The following is a 22,842-nucleotide window of genomic DNA, read 5'->3' on the forward strand; positions in this document are numbered from 1 at the left end:
ATGTAGATTAAAGTGTTTTATACTTTGAATTATAATTATACTGAGAAAAATGTGTTTTGATGTTTTAAATTTTCTGATGTGCTCAAAATTTTATTCCATGTAAAAATTCTCACGCAGTATATGTTAATGCACTAATTAAACTCATTTATTTTTACCTAAAAATTCCTTAGCTCGGGTTGTATAAATCCAGAGTTTTATAGAGTATTTTCAATCAAAGCAGAACTGGCAAGACTTTGATACCCAAAGCATTGTTTTGCACATTTAGATACAGCTTAAATTGGGAAACCATTGCATTATAAATGCTAGTAAATATACCATATTATTATATCGAACATAGTTATTCTTACTTTTGCACTTTTACAGGAATTTCTTAAGCATCATATACAAGCCAGCACTGCCAAATTAAAGGACATTTTGGTCCTACAATTTAGTGTTTTGATAACTAGATATATTCTAATGTTATGCACAATGAGGGTACTGTTTTTGAGTATCAGTGATTATCTAGATAATTTAATAACAGAAATCAACATTACATATATGGTGTAAAAGATCTTTTTAAACTTCTGTCTTAAAAAAAAATACAGCTATAAGCAGCTGAAGAAATTTTGCAAGGCAAAGAATCATCTTGAATTGAAGAATATCAAATCATTCCATAGTTTTTGCTTCAGCTTTTATGCTATGCTTTATTGAAATTGTATATTTCACAAGAAAAAAAACCATGTATTGTTCCAAAATAATTCTGTGAGTAGAAAATTATTTTACAATCATATTAAAAACTTATTCTTTGTATAACATAGTCACTTTAAACATTACATGTAATTAACATGTGTATTTCCAATGGAAATTTAAAAAATAGAAAAGCAATATTTGAGGTTTTCTACGGAAGGTTTTACGCAATGGTTTAAACCGTCAAAAACCTGCCAGCCCTGCCTCGCGGTGAGAAACATGAAAGAAACACAGTTTGTATAGGCTGTAGATTGTTGTTCCCATCATAATTAGACCAGGGCTTGATAAATGCCAGTTGCTATGATGAATAAAAATTGGTATTGATGTCTAAAATATTCTATTTGTGATTAATAAAATGGAGTCTGGAAACAACACAAAATTTTCTGAAACCATGTCAGTGTGTCAACTAGCATAGGATGGGGTTCTAAGTCCTGGAAAAGTCAAAAAAATTATTATGGACCATTTTTCTTTTTAAAAAATTATGTTTGTCTCCTAAACATTTGGCTAGTGACTAAATTTTTTTTAACTTATCAAGCTTTGAATCAGACTTCATGTGCATAAAATGGCAATAGTGTAACTAAAATAATCAAATTATCAGTGAAAGTATCTTTGGCAAAATATATTTTTGTTTATTTTAACTATGAAAAGGTCATTCAAATAAGTAGTTTGAAGTTTTGGAACATTTCTTCTACTGTCTGCTAGTCTCAGTGTATAGAATTAATTCAACACTTGCATTATCTTTTTCCATTAGCAAAACAAAAGATTCTAATATACAAATATAATCGATTCATAGTGATGCTCAGCTATAAAACTAAAGAAAACATTGAATTGAAATATGTTACAATGATATTTTATAAAAGGCTTTTATATCAAGTTACTATTCATATGAAATTATAGAAGCTATGCTATATCTATATATAAAAAGTAGATAACAGTGACTGAGAAAATAAAGTTTATTAAAAGTTTTAACTCTAATTATAGATTCCCTTCTTTAACTCTTTATCTGCTCACTGTACTTTAAAGTATGAGGTTAGATAGTTTGTTAATAATTACTAATTGTTTGAAAAACTGTATTTTTATTTTTTGTCTTTGATTAGAACTAAAATGACTTACTAAATAATAACACTGCGCAACATTGATTTTGGTGCTGGGTTGTTTTAACTGAGTTTATGCACATTTCATGTGCTGAAAACAAATTACATTAGTTTTCGCCCATCAGCTCTTGTTTGTGAGATGAAAATAGCATTATTCACACACATATTTACACATTAAACTAGACTTAGGGTATAGGCGTTAAATAAAAAAAATTCTTAATTTTTATCATTTCAATTGATTGGAAAAAACTCAGCAACACTCCTGTAAATCTAAATAGCTTAATTAAAGGTCAGAAATGAAAAGAATCGGATAAAAACAAAAGAAAAAGTTATTCTTTTTCACTCCGAAAGTTTTTTTGTTTGAAATTCTTGAATGAACTTTGTTTACACAGTCTCTTTGCAGATTCCAACAGCAATCTTCCATCATACGAGTATCCCATCTGCCCTGGTATCGGTCCTCCATTGTCTTTATGTGCAAGTTAAATCATTCACCTTGTTCCTCACTAGTATTGCTTAGTGGCTGTGTGCAAGTAATGAACCTTTTTGCTCATATTACAACCAAGGTCTCTAAAGTTGAGTATGCTGTTAACTAGTTCAACATAGTTTTCAGCCTTGTGGTTGTCAAGAAATTTCTTGACAACAAAGGACAAATGAGATCCATGCTGTCTCATTCATAGAATCTACGAAATGAGGATGATTTATGAGCTGTCTGATTTGAAGACCATCAAAAATTCCAGCTTTAAGTTTTTCTGTACTTATTCCATGCATTTTTTGTTCTATGTATGCAAAGTAAGGGCTGTCCTGATCAAGAGCTTTCATGAACTGTTTTATTAACCCTAGCTTTATATACAAACAAGATGATTCTGTCTCATCTGGCTAAGGGTTCACGAATGACATTTCTTTCTCCAACAACCATGCTTTCTTTCGTAGGCCACTCTTTTCCTATCCAGTGATATTGTTTGGCTCTGCTATCCCATGGGCACAAGAAGCGAGAATATTTTTTCTAGCCCCCTTGCTGATCAAAGAGAAAGTTAACCATTTTCAAGTCAATTTCAATTTTCAATTTAATCTATTTTATTAAATAACAGTTACATTCTCAAAATTAACACTACCCAAGGGGCTACCAACATTGGGGTTATGATCATGAAAAAAAATCAAAAACTGATACAAACTTTTCATGGGGAAAAAAAATATATACATATATATAAATTCAAACATACAAATAATCATAAATACGAAATCAAGTTAATTAGTAGTACAAGTATCCTGAAATTAAATAGTAATGTATAATGTGTTCATTACGTTGAAGTAAAAAAGAAAAAAAAGGGGGGGGGAGAAAGAAATGTACAAGTATATGCATGTCCATATTGTGGCTGGCTTTCGGAGTGCTACTTCAATTAGACATTAAAAGGTAGATTAATAAGATTTGCAGTTACGGAACTATGTGAAAATAAATTTCAATATCGTTTATTGAGTGAAGATATTCTTTAAGCTTTCTTTTGAAATGAAAAGTCCACACAAATTACTCATTGATGTTTGTGAAATTATCTTCATTACTAAAGTGATAGTATCGTAATCCTGCCATTTCAGTTGAGTGAGCAATGGGTATTGGCAACTTTAGACACCTTCTCTTCCCATTAGTCCACTGTCGTAGATGTTCTGTACAACTTTTATTGTGTGTGGATTCCAAACTTTATCTTGGTCACCAAATGTAATGACGAAGTACCCAATTTAACAATTTAAGCTCTTTTAACAAAATCAGAAATGGCTTTTTAGTTCTCTTTTAGGGCGTACTCACCACACATTTAGCAAAATATATCGGTATGATTGTTACAACTTCTTGACCTGGATGTCATTCCTTTTCATCAGCCCTCAAAACAAAGAACTTTATAAGTTATGTAGTTGTTCGCGATTTGCGAAATAAGTATCCTGGAACACAGATTTAAAAACCACTTGAAACTTTATTTAGATCCGGATTGTGTGTGTGTCCCATGACCATGCTTTACGAAAGCTGAACAACACACACTTAACTTGGACACATGGAGCAACAAGCCCATATATCGGAATAGAAAATAATATAAAAGAGAAAACGAAAAAATGGCACTGACTGCCATGTATCGACACCCTCCTAACTATAAACAGTAGTTATGTTAGATGTAAACACTAGGTTATGTCAATAAATAAATACGGCTTCATACAATCAGCTGATAGCACTATAGAGAAAAAGGAGGAAAAAAAGCAGAGGAAAACGAATCCACATAAAAAACTTAACTACTACTCAGTTTTAAAATATTTCATAATTTAGCTATGCTGAATCTCAAAAACTAGAGCTGATAGAGAAAAACTGCTTTGATATTTGAAACCAGCACACCAAATATAGTCAAAATCAGTTGAAAAATTCGAGGCACCGAAAAAAGAATTTTTTTGTAACATTGTAATTATTGATTATTATCATTATATTTTTATTACCATCATTTTGTTTTTATTCTACTTTTCATAATGTGGTAAATGAAGAATTCATAGGGAAAAAAAATTCTTCATCGTCTCATAAATGAGTTTATGACAATGAATAAAATATCTTCAAGTTGCATACATATATTTATTTGTTCTAGGAAAAGAATGAGTTATTGTGTCGTCTATATTGCTTAATTAATGGGCTTAGCTACATGCTTAATAATGCCTCATTGGTGTCACCACTCAGTTTAGCCTGTGATATTACATCATTTGATGGACAATACCAGCAATTTCCTTCACTCCATTATCAGGTATATATTTTCCTCTTCCCCCCATTTAAAAATCAGCATTGGACTGAAAAGATATATAACAGAACACAATTTGAACAAAGATCTGCACAATTAAAGGCTGATGCATTATCTAGTTGGCTGCCAGTTTTAATAAAAATATATTATTTTTATAATTACATTTAGTTATTTAATGAGCTGAAACAACATAATCATAAGAATTCAAAATAGATGAATTGGTCATTTATTACAATCAGCTTTTTTCAAAAATAAGGCATGACTGAATCCTCACTGGAAAGTATGAGTTCAAGCATTTATTTTACATGCTTGAAATTGCTGAACATTTCATCAAGTATTTTTCTAGAAGTCTGAAATACATTGGAACTTTGGTTAACACATAATTCGGTTAATGAGTAAAAATTTTTAAAATTTTTTTATTCGATTAACACACAATGGTTTACATTACAAGCAAAAAATTTGCACTTCGTTTATTTATTTTTATGTTATCGCAACTGAGCCGATGGTTTTTCACTTTCTCTTATCTCTTACACACAAACTGTGGATTTTATTCTCCTTTACAGTTTCTGGTCAGCATGCCTCACTCAAAAAATGTACTAAAATCAATTGGTACAATTGCAAAATTTAGTTTGAAGGAAGATTATATTGCACACTGATAAAGATATAGAAAAAAATCTTTGCACATAGCTTGCAGTGTAAAGTGATCTATCTGCATTTTTGTCAGTTTTCATGCAGGAAGAATTAACATTATGAAGCGGATTGAAAACTTTTATGACTAAAACTACTTTCCTTTTATGTCTCTTATTTTATTAGAAATAAACACATTTTGGGTTATGATCCCTTTTTTTTTTTAAAAGGTGTTTAATCTTTTTTTTTTCTCAAGCATCAATCGATGTACCATACAAGTTCAATATTGGCCACTGCTATTGAAAATATCACTCTTCCATACAGATTGGTGAGAGAACAACGCATGGGTCATTTCATTGATTGTGTTACTCAGTATAATAAGAAGGTAAAAGTTTTCTATTTCTCCATAACTTTCATGCTCTTATAAAGAATAATAGAGACAAAATAAAAAAATCAATGCACACTAAAGCAAAGCACATACATGGATGAGCCATTGCATTATGGCCACCAATCTAATATGCTGATCTGTGTCTAGGATGCAAGACTGTATTAAAGTCTCTGTGCTGCAAGGTGTATTATAATGCATTGTTCTGTTCACAGCTGGTGATTTCATGAACTGCGTTCATTGTGAGCAATGAATAACTATTTCTTTCTGGCATCAATATGCTATGGACAACTCATGACTCGATGCCGGTTTGTTGATTAGGTTCATCACCGTAGATTATGTTTCTCATATTAATGGTGCATCAACAGCTCACCAGTTGTACCATTACTTATTTATCTAAGTTCTCTAGAATTTGGTGCAGAAGCCATCATAGTTTACTCTTTATCAAAGTCATAAATTAGTTCTTTTACCTATATTGCAACTAAAAACTATATTTACAGAAAGCTTGTTCCCCTGGTGGCATACACATATGTTGATATGATTCGCATCTATACTGCTGCCTGCCTCAAAGCATTTCAAAGCATGAAAGAGGTGGTCATAATGTAATGACTCATCATATATAACCACAAAAAACTTTATTAAAGGAATGTATTCTGTTTGTAAACCACCGAAGCTACTGAAAAATGTCAAGGATTTGCCAATAATTTTCTTGATCATATCTTATTTGTGTATTCTTTCACGTAACTAGCTTAACAAATCTGGCATCACCATTGTAGGGACTACTTGATCTCAATGAAAAATATGTATATGAATGTTTTTTTTAACTGATTAGCTATAAAAAGAGAGAGGCCAATAAGTAATATTAACTACTAGACAACCCCGATTCTTTATTATTCAGAGTTTGTTATACTGAATATAGATACAATGAATGTATTTCATCAACATATATGCATGCATATACCTAGCTATAATAAATTGAAGAATTTTGCATATATACCAAACAGGATAGATAAAACCTTTTACACCCCTGGAATGATGCAAAATACTAAACAAGACATGACTACAATGATAGGCTACTTAATTTTTTTTAACCTTTGAAAATGTTAGAAATTTAAAAAAAAACCAGTCAAACCATTATTTTCCTTTTCACTATGGAGGTGAAGAAAATGATATTTTCGTAATACAGTCGAGCTCAGCTACAATGAAGTTGCACGGGAATATGAAAAACATTTACAATATCTGTTATAATCGATACATGATAAATACTTGAGTTTAATGAGCGGAATTCACTTGAAGCAGCATTTCTCAATCTATGGTCCGCAGACTAGGGGTGGTTTGTGAAGATGGAATAAGTGGTCCTCAGACAGACTTGAAAATTTAATTATAATTTTAATAATTTAATTTGATTAAATATTGTTAATTATTTGTGATATACAAATAATTAACAATATTCACATAGGCTTGAATAAAATATTAGACTTGTATACTGTCGCATATATGACCCATAAGTCAGTGGTTCTCAAAGCAGCTCCTAGGAAGATCACCAACATATATATCAGAGGCAAGCTGTTGATATTATGCGATGGTTAGGATTTTAAGTGGTTCTTTATTAGTAAAATCTGATCGTTATAAACAGAATCAACTGAAGTAACAAGAAAGAAACTTCTTCCTACAGGATGAAAGCTGATTTTCTTCAATGGTTTTGGGAGAAAGCAAAATTTCTTCCCCAAAAACAGGTTATATGAAAAGGATATTCAACGTTTTTTCCCAGTTCTGGTGTCCCACCTAATATTGGCTTTCCTGAAAATGTTTCTTTCACAATTCACTTGAGTTGATGACCATTTTTTTATTGGTCTGAACCATGAATAGCTATGTCTACACTGGTGTTCTTTCTGCAGCAGTGCACTTTCCATTGGCACATATGTTGTCAAGCATTGTGTAATCACACGGGCGTCACTCAAACTTGTTGGGAAAACAGACATTTTTTTAATTCCTATTTCTTCTGCTCCACCAGGTGTGAATTTTTGTTCAATTTCCTTTTTCTTGTCTCAAAGATTCATGTTGTTTTCATAAGTTTTTTCGATTTTTACAATGTCATCCAAACAAACTTTGACATTTTTGAAGATTCCAGATCACGTAGTGCATTACAGGATATTATTTACGGTAAATTTGAATTAACAGTAATTATAATTATAAAATTATAAATTGAATTAACATCTTGAAAAATATTTTGTCAAATTTTATATTAAAATGTAGGTCGAATTTCTTTTTTTTTCCCCCATGTTTTAGTGAGGAGCTCACATTGCAGAAGTTTCTATGTAATTGTAAAATAATTCATATGAGCTCTACCATAGGCCACTTCAATGCATAGGGCAATCCAGACACAGGGTGATACCTTGGAAGGCTATTTATGATTAGATCTAATGCTATGATTTTTTTAACATATGCAAAATTGGTATGCCCTCCAAATATTACTTTCGCACAGAGGCCCATGATGCTGTTGAGACACTCGACTCCTCATTTTTTCAAACTTTTCGTGGAGTCACACAAAGAATACTTAGTCAACTGTTGCAGGATCACACTTACCGGATGCAGGACCCCTTCACCAGTGCCTGTTTTTTTCATGGGCAAATGTGGCAGGTTCCTTTTGTTCTTAAAATTTTTGTGGAGGCCAAAAATTGGTTGTCCTTTATTTTTTATTTTTCCAAAGAATATTGCCAAACGTGGAATTCATTTTGAGAGTAATTATGTGTAAACTTGTTACATTATACTCTATAGCAGACATGTTCAACCTGTTGCTCGTGAGCACCATGGTTCTTTCTGAAGTACCCAGAGTGATCGTGTCTGATTTCATGTTTGCAAGCACTTGTTCAATGTCCCAATTCAAACACTTTGTGAAAATTGTATTCAGCAGTTAAAATCATCCTGATTTCAAGAATTTGTATGCCAAACTTGCGGTAAATGATGGGTATAGGTAGTCTTCTTGCAACTAGAAAAAAGTTGTCTCAAGGAACATTGCATAAAAGGGGTGGGGAAGGAAAAGATTTGTGTTTGCCTAGGGCCCCAATTTATGGAAAACAGGCTGTGCCCTTCAGTGTACTAATAAGATTTTATCTCAAAAACTGTACAGTTTTGTGTAGATTTTATTTTCATGAACATTATTATAGCTGCAACCAGAGGGGTACGCAGGACCAATTTTTAGAGGGGCACACAGAGTTTAAGGGAGAGCGCACAAAAAATCCCTTGTAGAGAAATTTTGTGCTACTAACTGTTTAAAGTACAGTATTTTAGGTTCAAAAATTGATTAAAACAGCATATAAAAGAATTTTCCTTGATATTCAGATTTTTTTACGAAAATATTATAAATTTTTGATCATCTTGGGGGAGGGAAATCATAGGTCACCATATTCTGCTACTTTTTGTTATTATGAAAAACAATTTAATTTGAAAATTCTAAGTTTTTCACTTTTTTAGTTCCCCTGGTTTATCAATAAACACATGAGAAAAATAATACTTCGCTGACTATAATTTTAAAAGAAAAAAAATCATTTAAATTTTTGAGATATTAAGACTTATATAGCAAGTAAGTACAAAATAGAAGGATACAGTTTTCTTAATTTCTTCGACTCAACTATATTCGAGTAAAGATAACAAACGACTTAATTTTTTTATTTGTACCAAAGTTGAGCAATTTCGAATGGTTTCATCTATATTTTCTGTCTTTTATCACACAGTTTTCCCTCATATTTTTTTACAATACAATGGGGATATTGTTTCTGCTACGACAGTTGCATCAGCTGATTTGAATTGCATCATCTGAATTGAAAGGTTTTGCCACATAAGTGTAGACAAAAAACAGCACGCCACTCGAGGCATGTGATAGTTTAGCTGTAAAGAAAAAAAAAATAAGTTTGAAAGTTGAAAGCTGTTGAAGAAGGTGCGGACAGTGAGGACATAGCTAAAGATGTTCAGATATGCATTGATAAACACTGTAGCTAAGTATTTATCACTTTTCCCAGGCAATGCCTAGTATCTGTGCTATTCAATCCATAAATCAGGGAACAAATGTCATAGATTGAAATGAAGTTCTGTCCAGACTACCAGTTAATTTTCATTATAAAATTGAAGATTATAAATTAAGGTTTAACCATGTTCAATAGTTCATTATGAGTTGAACTGTTTAGCACTGTTTTTATATTGCACAGCAACTGGGATAGAAAAAAGCTGTTGCATCATGCTTTTTTATACTTTATTTTGTGGAAAGTAGGCTCAGCTCTGTTTTTACATAATTGTTTTTTTTTTTTTTTCAGTTATTGTCAACTGCATTGAATTTTCCATTCATGTTAAATAGTTCTACTAGCATGTTTGAAGTAGCGAAGCATCTTTCTCCTGATTATAGACTTGTTCCTGTTACTCCTTCATTTAATCATGAGTGTAAAATTTCTTTAGTGGCTGGTGTTGTGAGAGGAATTTGTGAAGAGAATTTCAGAAGGTATTTTTTTATTATTTAATTAACTGTGTTTAATGGGAAAGAAGCATTTTCCTAGATATTTCAGTAAATATTGGCAGAGTTGGATTTTTACCAGGACAGTGCAAAAAAGTGGAAAAAAACAGGAAAAAATTGGTAAAAATTCCTTTTACTCAAGATATACCAAGCTTAATTTTTCCATTATGAAATATTCTTTTCAGTATAATAACTTAAAAAGCATGTAAAACTTATAAAATTACATAGCATAAAAATGAATATTCAGCAACCAAAAATATGGAAACATATCCAAATAAAATATGCATCATCCAGATTTGTTATAAAAAAAATTCATAAATAAAAACTTTGATTATTTATAGAATTCAAAACAGATAAATCCTATTTTTAAAATCTATGAATTTTTGCTGAGGTGGTTTTAACCACTGCGGCAAAAATTTAACAACCCTGGATATTGAGGATGCAATCCTTGGGGAAAGTATTTAATAATGGGATAAAAAAAAACCAAATGATAGAAAGAAACATTTTTACAAACCAGTGAATGATTTGATTGAAATAAATGAAATAAGATTATCACAAAAAATGAGATAAGATTGTTAGACTCATAAAAATAACATTTAAGTTATACAGTTAACAGCTTTAGTTGATTTTAAAATAAGGATGCTAAACAAAAATGTTACATTGAAAAAAAAGTATTTAATAATGAGTTTACTTGGAAAAGAAGTACCTAATATATTCAAATAAAACAATGTTCAGAAAAATTTTGGTTGCTAATGGTATGCGTTAAGGGAATTCAAAATATGGCTAAACATTAAGAAACTGAAAGTGACATTAACTCTTTATTTGAGAGTGTTGCCCATGGATTTGGGGTGGGGGATGTTGCAACATGAATTTCTAATATTTCTCAAGTAAACGTGTTTTATATTTTGAGCTCGTTTTGGCATTGATGCATCCAAGAAATTCATGAAAGTTTTGTTTTCACTTGTGGAGGTATGTGTGCGAAGTTTCTACAGTCACGAGCAGATGGCTGTAAAGTACACGTTGAAAGTACTTGTTGATAAGTCAAGCAAGAATAAAATCGTTGACCCTTTGCTTTTGGATACTGCATATGGAGGGGAAATATTGCTGTGCATTTTTCAACAATAATAAACCATTCAGATTTCATCTTCTAGGTGACCAATATTCATGAGAGTTAAACAGGGCACTGACATCATCAAACTGTGCAAATAAATTAAGACATCCACTTTTAAATAAACTACAAATGTTATAAATAAAAATCAAATGATCAAAATCATCTTGAATTAGCATGTGTGACAGAACCATGAAAAATCACTTGAAAGAAAACATAATTTGATTCATAAAAATAATGATTTATTTTAGGTCTAAACCTTTCCAAATATATACCTATACTCTTTTATGTTATTTCTAATGGTTTTATCACATACAATTGACCTAGATGGTTTTGTCCATTAAATATTTATTTGTTGTAGAGGGGGGTTTAACGCAGTATTTTGGATGTAATGTAGTGCTATGTTGAAATACAGGGTGATTACTGCAGTCCCTTGGTTGCAAATTACTGGCAAATCATTGGTCCTAAAGGCATACTTCCAATTAAAAAAAGTATCCAAATAATATGTAGATCTCATCACCATCATTCATATTGCAAGGGGTTGTATAGTTATTAGAATTAATTTTTTAACTTCTTAAATCTCCTGTCCTAAAAACGTGAATTAGAAGGTTTTTTCCTGTCTCTCCTTAGCCTAACAAAAAAACCCCCATGTTTATAAGTGCAATTCCATGTCATACGTCTCAACATTTACTGAGATATTTGAATTCAAAAAATCTCTGAAGAGAAGGGAAAAAGAACATAATATAATGAACTTTTCCATTAATTTATGCCATTCTTTTCCCCATTTTCAGTGATTTTTGAATTCAAATATCTCAGCAAATATTGTTTGCTTAATAGCATGGATTTTTTTTTTGTCTCGAGGGAGACAGGGCAGCTCTTTTCTAATTGGGTTTTTCAGGACAGGATGACCATTTAGAAAATCAGTTTTTTAATTCTAATAACTAAACAACCCCCTGCAATATGAATGACGTATCTGAGGTCTTAACGTTATTTGGATACTTTTTCTAATTGGAAGTATGCCTTCAAGATCAATAGTTTGCCAGTAATTTGTGGCCTGACTCAAGTAATCACCCTGCATGTTTCTTGTCTGTTTAAGGTGCAAGTTTTTTTTCTTTTGAAATATTGCATCAAATCATTGTTTCTGACAAATTCAAAAATTATCATTGCCCCATGTATACGAAGGAGAACAATACCTGCAAGTAATTTGAACCATTTAATCACATCTCCGGCTGTCTTTGTAATCATTGTAAAGTGCCTTCTACCTTATAATCTTTCTGTTCCTACTTACATATAATTGGTTGTGCAATCAGATAATCTCATAATCGAGTTAATTCAACATAGGGAAAAAATATTTGTATTGTCAATTTAATTCCACCCTTCAAAATGTGATTATCATCTTTCAGATATCATACTGATTAACCTATTAATTGGCAATCTTCAAAATATCTGGAGGAGGAAAATTTTCATGGTTATATTTAAGCAAATAAGGTACTGTGAATGCTATTTCATGACAAAAAAAAATTGTCAATGTTTAAAAAAATATGGGATGTTGCATGTCAGGGAACATACTGTATTTATATGATTTATATAGATTTGAATGGTACAAAAATTTATTTATTGTTTGCTAAGTTACTTTTCTAACATTGTTAAAGAATGAACAGCAATATTTTTCCTCCACATGATGTTTCCCTCCAAAATGAAAGGTTCAAAAATCATTCTTGCTTTGCTTGGCATGAAACAGGAGACGTGTACTTTTGGGTCATTCTGCTAGTAACTTCATGCATAGCTTACAAGTAAAAATCAAATGTTTAGGAGTTGCTTATGCCCCCGTCCCACAAGAGTGGGCTAGGGGAGCATTGGTAAGATAATTAAAGTTAAAGATAATAAAAGTCTTTGTCAGGATTCGCAGTCGCCTCGGGCCTCTGGGAAGCAATAATTTTTATGGCTCTCAATACAAAGGCTGCGGAACGAGCGTCTTCCTTTGTGAATAACCGAACAAGTAGGGATTGCTTCACACCGGCTGTGGTTTTTGCGGTTATGTTCAACAAAGACTTATCTTACCAATGGTCCCCTAGCCCACTCTTGTGGGACGGAGGCTTTAGAAGCATTGATGCCGAAATGTGCTCAAAATATAGTCTTTATTTGAAAAATATAAGAAACTTGTGTTGCTTGAGAGCAACACTGGCAAACAAAGGGTTAAAAATGTACAAAATTTGGGTTTCGGAAAAAAAATTTTTTTTTCTTTTTGTTAACAAAATTTTGATAATTTTGGCTTGAAAAGCTTTGTGGAAAAAGTTATAATTTGCACATTTCCGTGAATAGAAGAAAATTTCATTTGTGGTAGATATGTCAATAACATAATCCAAACAAAGCTATTCAAAAGCTGTGCATTGAGAATATTCTTCTCTTTCAACTGCTCAGAAAACACGCCCCCCCCCGTCAAACTGTTAAAACTCTGCCACTTGCTGCAAAACTCTACTCTGGAAAGGAGGGGGACTTCTTTATTTATTTTTCCTTTTTTTAATGCTCATTTGTAACTCTGGCTCAGTGCTCAATCTATTTTGAAAAGATATGAATACAAAATTTTTTTTCTCATTTTGATAAATTTTGCATACAGCATATACATTAGATCCCGTTTATAATGTTTCCACTTAGAACATTTTCCTACTTAGTACAATTTATTTCCATGGTCCCAACTCTTACTAATACTCATTGAGATTTTCCCATTTAAAGTGATCTCCCGGTTACAATGTTTTTCTGTGGCAGTTTTTTTTTACTGTTGTAAGCAGAATTCACGGTATATTATATTTATGTATATGAAATAATGGGTTATTAACATGTATTATACAGAGTGTCCTGTAATGTGGCCTTAATCTTATCGTAATGGTATGACTCCAGTTTAAAAAATGCTCGAAAGGTGCTGTAAGTACAGCATGTAAAAAAAAAATTGATTTTATACTGTCCCCTTGTTCACTAACTTCCAATTACAAAGTTGTTGCCCTTTATCTCCTGAGGCCAACAGGAAAAATTACATGTTCCTGATGCAATATTCGCCAAGATATTTGAATTCAAAAATTGGAGAAAAGTTATGAAAGAACAGAAAAAACTAACGGACACAATGCTCCATTCCCTCATTTATGCTGTCCTTTCCCAACTTTTCTCTAATTTTTGAATTTCAATATCTCAGCAAATATTGCACACTTAAAAACTTAAATATATATATATATATATATATATTTTTTTTTTTTTTTTTTGGCCTCATTAGAGAGACAGCCACAACTTTCTGATTTGAAGTCAAAGGATAAGTTGACTATATAAAAATTTAGATTTTTTTTTATTTTGCTACTCGTTGTAGTTTCCCTCTTAAAATTGGTTCAGAGCAATTTTTTAATGCCTTTTGAGCATTTTTTAAATTAGAGTCATACCACTACAACGGGTGGTTGATAAGATAAAGGCAGCATTAGCACTTACAAGACACCCTGTGTACAATTCTTCTGCATATTTTTCACAACATATTCACTTATTATAAAAACTTATTTGAAATTTCAGAAGCAGAAAATTTGGTGGCGATTCTGAATTTCATTCTAAAGAGGAATTGGTTAATAGATACATGAGAACTTATTTGAACTGCACAGAAGGGTATGCTTACTTTGTCTGTTGTCTTTTTCCATGAAAAAAAATTTTATTAGCGAATATGATTAAGTGATAGGTTTATATATTAGTATTTTTTCAAGATGTGCATTTCTTTCAAAAAATTTTAATACAGTGAAACTTTTCATTATCACTTTAGCACGGGAGTCTTTAACTCCAAGCTTTTTGCTGCAGCTCACCGACCATTTTTAGATAATAGTTACTTTACATAGAAAAATGATTAAATTCTAAAAGAAAAAAAAATTGTTAAAGAGCTCTGACCACTGAAATCTGTACTGCTGTATTTAGAACTGTAAGATACTTTCCAGATTCAGTAGTGATGTTGTGCATTTGATACATTAAAATGACTGGAAAAAAAAATTTCATAATTGGTGAAAAAATAAATAAATCATAATTGATGAAAAAATAATTACAAAATTAATTAAATTATTAATAGTAACTTCAAAATAGTTAAAAGTAGAAATTCATGGAAAAATTCAGAATTTTCAAAGGAAATAATTTCATAATTGATAAAAATTAATTTCAGATTATTGGGACAAATTTCAGATTTAAAGAAGAAATAATTGAATGAGAGAGAAAATAATTAATTATTTAATCAATGAGAGGAAGTTGTTTACAAATAAATAAAAATTCAAATTTAAAGAAAGAAAAATTCAGAGTAAATAAAAGTGTTCAATAAATTTGGGAAACCCGTTTTTTTCAAACAAAAATACCACGGTATGACTTGGTGGCCCACAGGCTTTGTGGAAAGCTTAATTTTACCTGCAATGTCTAAAAAGGTTGAAGACCCCTGCTTTAACACAATGGTAAACTCTGAACAAGCACATTTTGGTGGAATCAAACACTTCCCATAGGATTAAAATTGAGGTTAACCTCCAAGAAAGAGATTTGGAATTTCTGTCACTTTTGGACATGATAACAAAAGAAAAATTATGCATATAATAATAAATAGCCCTCAAAATTTGTTTTGAAGGATTTTTTTTTCTTTAAACCCTAAAAAAAAGTATGGTTTCTTTCTCTAGGTTAGTGGTTTTCGGAATGTGGTCAACTGACCCCAATACCTCACAAGGATTTGTTAAAGAGTGCACTAAGCATGTTTCAGAAGAAAAAAAGCAGGGATTATGGTTGAAATATATTAAGTGCAGCAGCTGTTATAAAACCTAGAAACATTCGCAGAGATCTTGTTTCTCAGTGTGTTTGCTGCTCGTAATGGCGATAAGTTTATTAGATCATGTTTGTTTTTTTTCATGCTGACTTGGTCAAATTGTTTTACCAAAACAGCAATTCCGCAGTAACTGCTCTACTGAAATATCTGACTTGGAAGAGGATTAGAAAAGATCCAATGAATATTAAAAACTTTTGGAGTATGATAACGTAATTTGAAACCACAGGATCATTGGCTGTTCGTCCTGGAAGAGGAAGAAAACCTGTTTGTATAGATGCAGTACAGGAGGTTTCGCTTCAGGTGGAAGAGGACAGAGTTTCAAATTTTCGTGATAGCACTAGTGTCAGGCATGTAGCACAGGCGTTGGATAGGCCACGTTAAACTATCCATAAGATCATGCAGAATATCCTCCGATATTATCCGTACAAACTTTCACTTGTGCAGTGATTGCTTCCATACAAGGGCGTAGCCAGGGGGGGGGGACTTGGGGGTCTGGGTCCCCCCCCCGAAATGTGAGAAAATGACCGAAAAAAGGGAAAAAGATGGCCAAATCCATTGTTCTGTCACTTTGGTTCCCCCCCCCGAAATGAAAGTGGTCCCCCCCCCCCCCGAACGAAATTTCTGGCTACGCCCCTGCTTCCATATGATTATGACGTTCGTCTCTGGTTCTCACTGCAGTTTCTAACTCGTGTTGAGGTCACAGACGAATCACATTTTCACTGGGATGGTGCAGTCAATACTCACAACTGCCGAATGTGGGAACCAGAAAATTTGCATGCTATCTTAGAGGTTCCATTGCATTCACCAAAAGTGGCAGTATGGTGTGGATTTACTGTATCATTTATAATCAGTCTCTACTTCACGAGGAGTTACATTCTGCAAGTGCAGTGACATGTTCGATTATCAGGAAGCGATATGCATTGCTATTACAGAACGAAATTGTTCTGGCTCTGCAAGCACGTCACTGCCTTGCAGAAACAATCTTTATGCAAGACGGAACTTCTCCACACATTGTAGTGTATGTTGAGAATGTTCTTAAAACCATTTTACATAAGAATGTGTCATCAGCTGGCACTTCCCTAATCTATGGCATCCCTGGACCTTAATCCATACGATTTTTAGCTTTGGGGGCATTTGAAATGTCTGGTAAGTTGTGACAATCCAAGAACTTTACCTTACTTTAAAAGCAGCATTTCACACCATGTGCATTTCCCCGCATATACTTCGGTCAATTGTTGAACATGCCATCTTGCGATTTCACATGGTATCTGGAAATGATGGCCATCGTGTGGAACATGTTTTGTTGCAGTAACAATTGTAAACATTTGCCTAAATACATAATTTAGCTGCTGGGTTGTAATGAACCAGTTATTTTTGATTATTTAAACTGAACAATAATTATTATAAATACAGTTGAACCTCCTTATAATGAAATCAGACACTATGAAGTATTGGTTATAACAAACTTTTTTTTTCCATCCCAGTGAACCTACAATACCAAAATAATGTTTAAAATATTGGTTATGATCAATTGCCATATTCATGGATATTGGTTATAACTAAGTTTTTGGCTAGAATATAATTTTTTCATAGAATACAGTTCCATCAAAAAATAAATTCTCTTTCAGAAACAAAGTCAGAAAGTGAAGTACTACTATGCCATTCTGATAACGACTGTATTCTGTCAGTGCCATTTATAGCTAGATGTTAAATTCTAACAATAGATAGCATACTGGGTCTGTTCATTCCCAGAAGTGTTTAAATGAAGATATATAGGTACAACCTCTTTATTGTTTATGTCAGCGTTTCTTAGTCTTTGTGAACCCTGGGGCCATTAATATGTCTATAAAAGTTTGACAAACCACTAAACAGTTGATTCTTAAACTTTCGCTACTCACAGCTTCCTTGCCTCAGTCAATGTTTAACTGAAGCTCCCCAGCTAAGACACAACAGTCACAAATCAATATTTACAGATCACCTCTGACAAAGGTTGGTGACTCCCTCAAGAATCATGACATACACCTCGAGAAAAACTGATTTCTGGTATGTGGGTCTGAACTTTTTGAAAAAATATGGATGCATTTTCCATTCTGGGAAGGAACTACTTTCATGATCATCAGGTGATGCTAAGTAAAGTAGTAAATGCAGCCAGCATTTACAACTTGGTGAATTTTCTTAATCATACTAAACATTTACAAATGCAATACCACAACAGGCAAAATGCCGAACAAGGTGGCTGAGAAAAAGATTCCCATAATAAATATGGATGTCATATATTTAAAAAATACAGCAACCCAATAAAAAATGTAATTACAAACAATATATATACATGATTAAATATTATACAATGCCCATAAGAATGGTTGTCTTATTCTAAGTATGGATAACTTCTTGATTTACCCCACCATGTTACCCTATTTCTTTTTAAACGTGTCAATTGTATTACAATTTACTACCTCTGGGGGTAAGCTATTCCATTTATTAACAACCCTATTAGAGAAAAATAACCTGCGACACCATAACCTTGCATTGTCCCTTACCAGTCGATACTGCTGTCCCCTTGTAAAAGCAGTCGATTGATGGTATACTCAATTTGACGGTGCAGAGAATTTGAACTCATGGTGAGTATCAATTCTCTGCTCTGATTCAAACTCTCATGTGTTATTTTTCAATAACTTCATGTTGAGTTTTCGGCCGTATCCCCAGGAAATCTCCTCTGCTCTTTTTCCCCCATAAAAGGGTATCTTAGATAGGAGCAGCCTCTTCATTTACTTATATATAGAGCTGATATTATTTGCAAGCATCTTTTAATGTCCCACTTACAGATTCTAGTATTCAAGAGAATGGTAACAACAATTGCCATGCCTTTCATTCCCCCACAGAAGGATTTTTCTTCACATCTGCATGACCCATAATATGTGCTGTACTACTTGGTGTCAGAGCAGCGGGCAAAATTGCCTAAGCTCTTCTCTCTTGGGACACCAATGATTGATGGGAATATTGTTATTATTGTGACATACTTGAATAATTTTCATTTGAATTGTCAGAAGAGAATAAAGACCAAAAGTGGCAAAATTACTTTTTGTACTCCAAGTATATACAAGCTTCGCTCCACACGTGAGTGGTAAGAAAAAACAAAAACCAGTACTCTTAGAAGCAGATATAGGACCTCAAAAAAAAGCTTTGATTTGAAAAAAGTGATTCATTTAAATTTTCAAGTCTGTCCACAAGCAGCTTGTCCCATCTTTCTGAACCATAGATTGAGAAATGCTGCTTCAAGTGGATTCCTCTCATTAAACTGGAGTATTTATCGTTTGTCAGCTATAATGAATATTGGATATAGCGAATGCTTTTCATGTTCTCATGTTACTTCATTATATCTGAGCTCGACTGTGTTGTATTATCAAGGCAAATTTTTGGTGATGTTTACCTTCACTTTCATCTCACATCCAGGATTCATTCAGTGATTGAAGAAAAATGTTTTATACCAGTTTCTTTTCCCAGAATGTTTCCACAGCATCTGTTCAATTCTGAATTTGTGACAAAGGGCAACTATGTTGCACCAGGTGAGTACTTAAAAATATGAAATTTCATTATGTGCATTTATAGCTATTTATTAATTATAGATTTGTGAAAGTCACAATAAACTGCATATAACCAATTATCATAGTTTTTGGTAAATAAGCTGCTGGGATGTACAAGTCACACCAAGAAAAATAAGAGAATTTTTTTTTTTTTTTGAGAAACCACATCTTTTTTATGTCACAGCCTTATCATAACATATTTATCATAAGTTCTGTTCAAGGCTTCCCCTTGGCACTCACTATCAGCTTGAAACTTGATGTATAACTTTAGCATCTAATTATTATTGTTTTCATTTTTATACAGATAGATGATAAAATATTGGCCTTACAGAGATGAACAAAGCAAAATGGGTCTAGGTCAATTCATCACATTCAATTTGTCGCAGCGTCAATCCATCGTGCTACAAACTCATCGCGGTACAAATTTGTCGCAGGTTCATTTCATCGCGGTGCAAATTTGTCGCAGGCACATTTCGTCACGGTACAAATTTTTCACAGGCTCATTCCGTCGTGGTACAAATTTGTCGCAGGCTTATTCCGTCACGGTACAAATTTTTCACAGACTCATTTTGTCGCTGTATCGTCAATTTGCCGCGAAAAATTTGAATTGCTTTAAAATTCATATGTTTGTTGTGATCTTATAAATAGGGTAGTTGCTTTAGGCGTAAAAAATGGAACAAATTTTTTTTCTCATTTATTGGAAATGTTCCCCCTTCCCATCTCTGTTTTAATTTTTAACAAATGAAGGAAAGTCTTCATTGAAGTCATCGAGGGACATTGGAACGTACATCAAGATACTAAATTGGGATCCAATAAATTTTTAAAATTTAATTTTCACCATATAAGCTGCATTTCTGTCGGGATTTCCATTTCTCGCAGTGAGGGGCGTTGGGAGCTCACCCAAATAATGAATTGGGATTAAATAAATTTTGAAAATTTAGTTTCCATCGTATAGGCCGCGCTTCCCGCTTTCTGTAGGGATTTCCATTTCTTGCAGCGAGGGGCGTTGGGGGGTGCACATCGAGATAATAAATTGCGATCAATGTAGCCGTCCCAGCACGATTTCCATAATTCACTATTAAATGTATCCATGCAGAGAATATATCTTTAAGGAATTTTTTAGTTTTATGTGTAACAGCTGCGAAAAGTCTTATTTTCAAATTATTTTTTTACAATGCAATGCACATTTCAAATCACTTTGTATTATCGCATTGAAATAATATTCAAACACTCCGACCATAGGCGCCAGAAACTGGGGGCTGATGCCATTTGAGGCGCCCCACCACCACTCGAATAACTCATGAATATACAATGCAATGCATCATTTCGCTTCCTGAGTACGGGTTTGAGTCCCTTATAAACGGAATGAATGGCGATTTTCGCCCCCCCCCCTCCTCAATGTTTCCTTCATGTTGGCACCTTTGACTGGCCAAGGATGCCGGAAGTTTTGGAACTTGTGGGTTCTTGTCTTGATCTTGAAGTAGGAAATTTTGATTGATTTCTGAATCATTTCTCTGGGTGCTCATACCCATTCCATAAAGTACCCTGGGCACCAACAGTATCTCTGTCTCTGACACCACTGCAAATGTCAATCGATTTTTGATTTTTTTCTTTTCAACTCTAAATTAACAACTCTCCACTAAAAAAAATGAAATCAGACTTTTAATTAGCCCATTGTATGTAACTTCATGTACATGACACTCATACGGCTCCAGTCAACAATTAGTAAAAATTTCTTCATACAATACAAGTGAATTAACATTAACAGACAATGTAAGATTATATTCAGAGGTATATTTCATGAGTGAGGAGAGGGTATGCTGGCTTTATCCCCAGATGACAAGTTCAAGTGAAAGGGCGTAACCAAAATTAAGTAATTGGTGATCAAGAACATGAATTAGAAAGGAAGTAAAAAAGGGAGGCAAGGTTTGAATAGCCCATAGGTGGGAAAATTATAAATCTGCCTCTGATTATAGCCTACATTTATTAGTATAATTTTAATTTTAAAAACGATTCGTATCATACATATAAACACTCCACAATATCTAAACCTTTATTTATTTTCAGTGCCTTTTTTTGAGTAACATTTTATTTAAACACACATCTAACGTGGATATCGCAATAAAAGCCCTGATTAATAGAATAACAAGTGATGCTATTTTAAACTATCATAATTTTTTTCTTTTTTTGAACGATACGTAGGAGAAGATTTCAATTTATTGCAATTTAAATTCAAGCAATTTAATTTAAAAAGTACTACATTATTTTTTGTCATCCTTATAATCTGTATCTCTATTTTATGATACAACAAAAAACTCAAAGAAAATTAGTAATAGGCTAATTCATTTTTTCAATTGCATTAAAAGTTTTTTCTAATTTCGGAACATGAATTATGGGGGGGAAACTTTTAAACACACATAACGCAAACCAACATATCATTTCCACATTCGGTTTTGCAATATTCCATGTTTTTTCCAACAGAAATATGTAGACCAAGCACACCAATCTTGTACCAAAAGCTTAGGCGCTAATGAAAACTATGTGAAAATAGTCAAACAAGCCAGCCAAAGATATGCGACTGATTATGAACATAAGATTAATGGTTATATCTATGCGACTGACCCATAGTCGTCTTTCTTATTGGTGATTACATGGTCTTTGTCAGTGCTCATCCTGTGGGGAATATCAAAATTTCATCGAATCGTCATTCATAAAAAAGCACTGTACATTTCTACCCTTGATATGCGCCCAACTCCCTTCGCCGTGAGAAATAGAAATCCCAACAAAAGCGGGAAGTGCGACTTATAAGGTGAAAATTGAATATTAATTTAATTGAATTATTAATTAATTAAATATTTCAGGTTCTTATGGAGATACTGTAATGGTAAATGTTGATGACTCTCGAAGGGGGGGGGGTAGAAACTCTCGAGCCCATGGGGCAGATAAAAATTTACCGTTCGTTAAAGATAGGCTCACTGTAATTTAGGGAATATCATACAAACCAAAATTTTTCCACATGATATAGAAATTTCATCACAGCAAAAATCAATTATTTAACATTTCAAATTTTATAACTGAATTTTCAAATATAATTAAATTTTTATATGCAGTTAAATTTTTAAATGTAATTAATATTGTAATTTTAATTTCGATGGCCTTTCCGCATTGACAAAAAATAATTATTTTCAGTTAACTGCGTGTACACTTTTATTCATGTTTTTATTTCACGTGTAAGACAA

General features: G+C 32.7%; 1 protein-coding gene across 3 annotated transcripts in view; it reads left to right on the forward strand.

The window, feature by feature from the left end:
• The window catches only part of mst (misato mitochondrial distribution and morphology regulator), a 48,829-nt gene that overhangs the window by 23,366 nt on the left and 2,621 nt on the right, over positions 1-22,842 (forward strand). For all 3 annotated transcript variants that reach the window (XM_089238938.1, XM_089238941.1, XM_089238940.1), the window contains exons 9-13: positions 4,433-4,585; positions 5,463-5,591; positions 9,902-10,083; positions 14,753-14,842; positions 19,473-19,585. In XM_089238938.1, coding sequence (XP_089095064.1) covers positions 4,433-4,585; positions 5,463-5,591; positions 9,902-10,083; positions 14,753-14,842; positions 19,473-19,585 — 667 coding nt within the window. The remainder of the gene's footprint in view (positions 1-4,432; positions 4,586-5,462; positions 5,592-9,901; positions 10,084-14,752; positions 14,843-19,472; positions 19,586-22,842) is intronic.

Source organism: Pholcus phalangioides, unplaced genomic scaffold (genome assembly GCF_987345545.1).
Source record: "Pholcus phalangioides strain wild (caught in Gottingen) unplaced genomic scaffold, Ppha-v1.0 ptg000011l_1, whole genome shotgun sequence".
NCBI lineage: Eukaryota > Metazoa > Arthropoda > Arachnida > Araneae > Pholcidae > Pholcus > Pholcus phalangioides.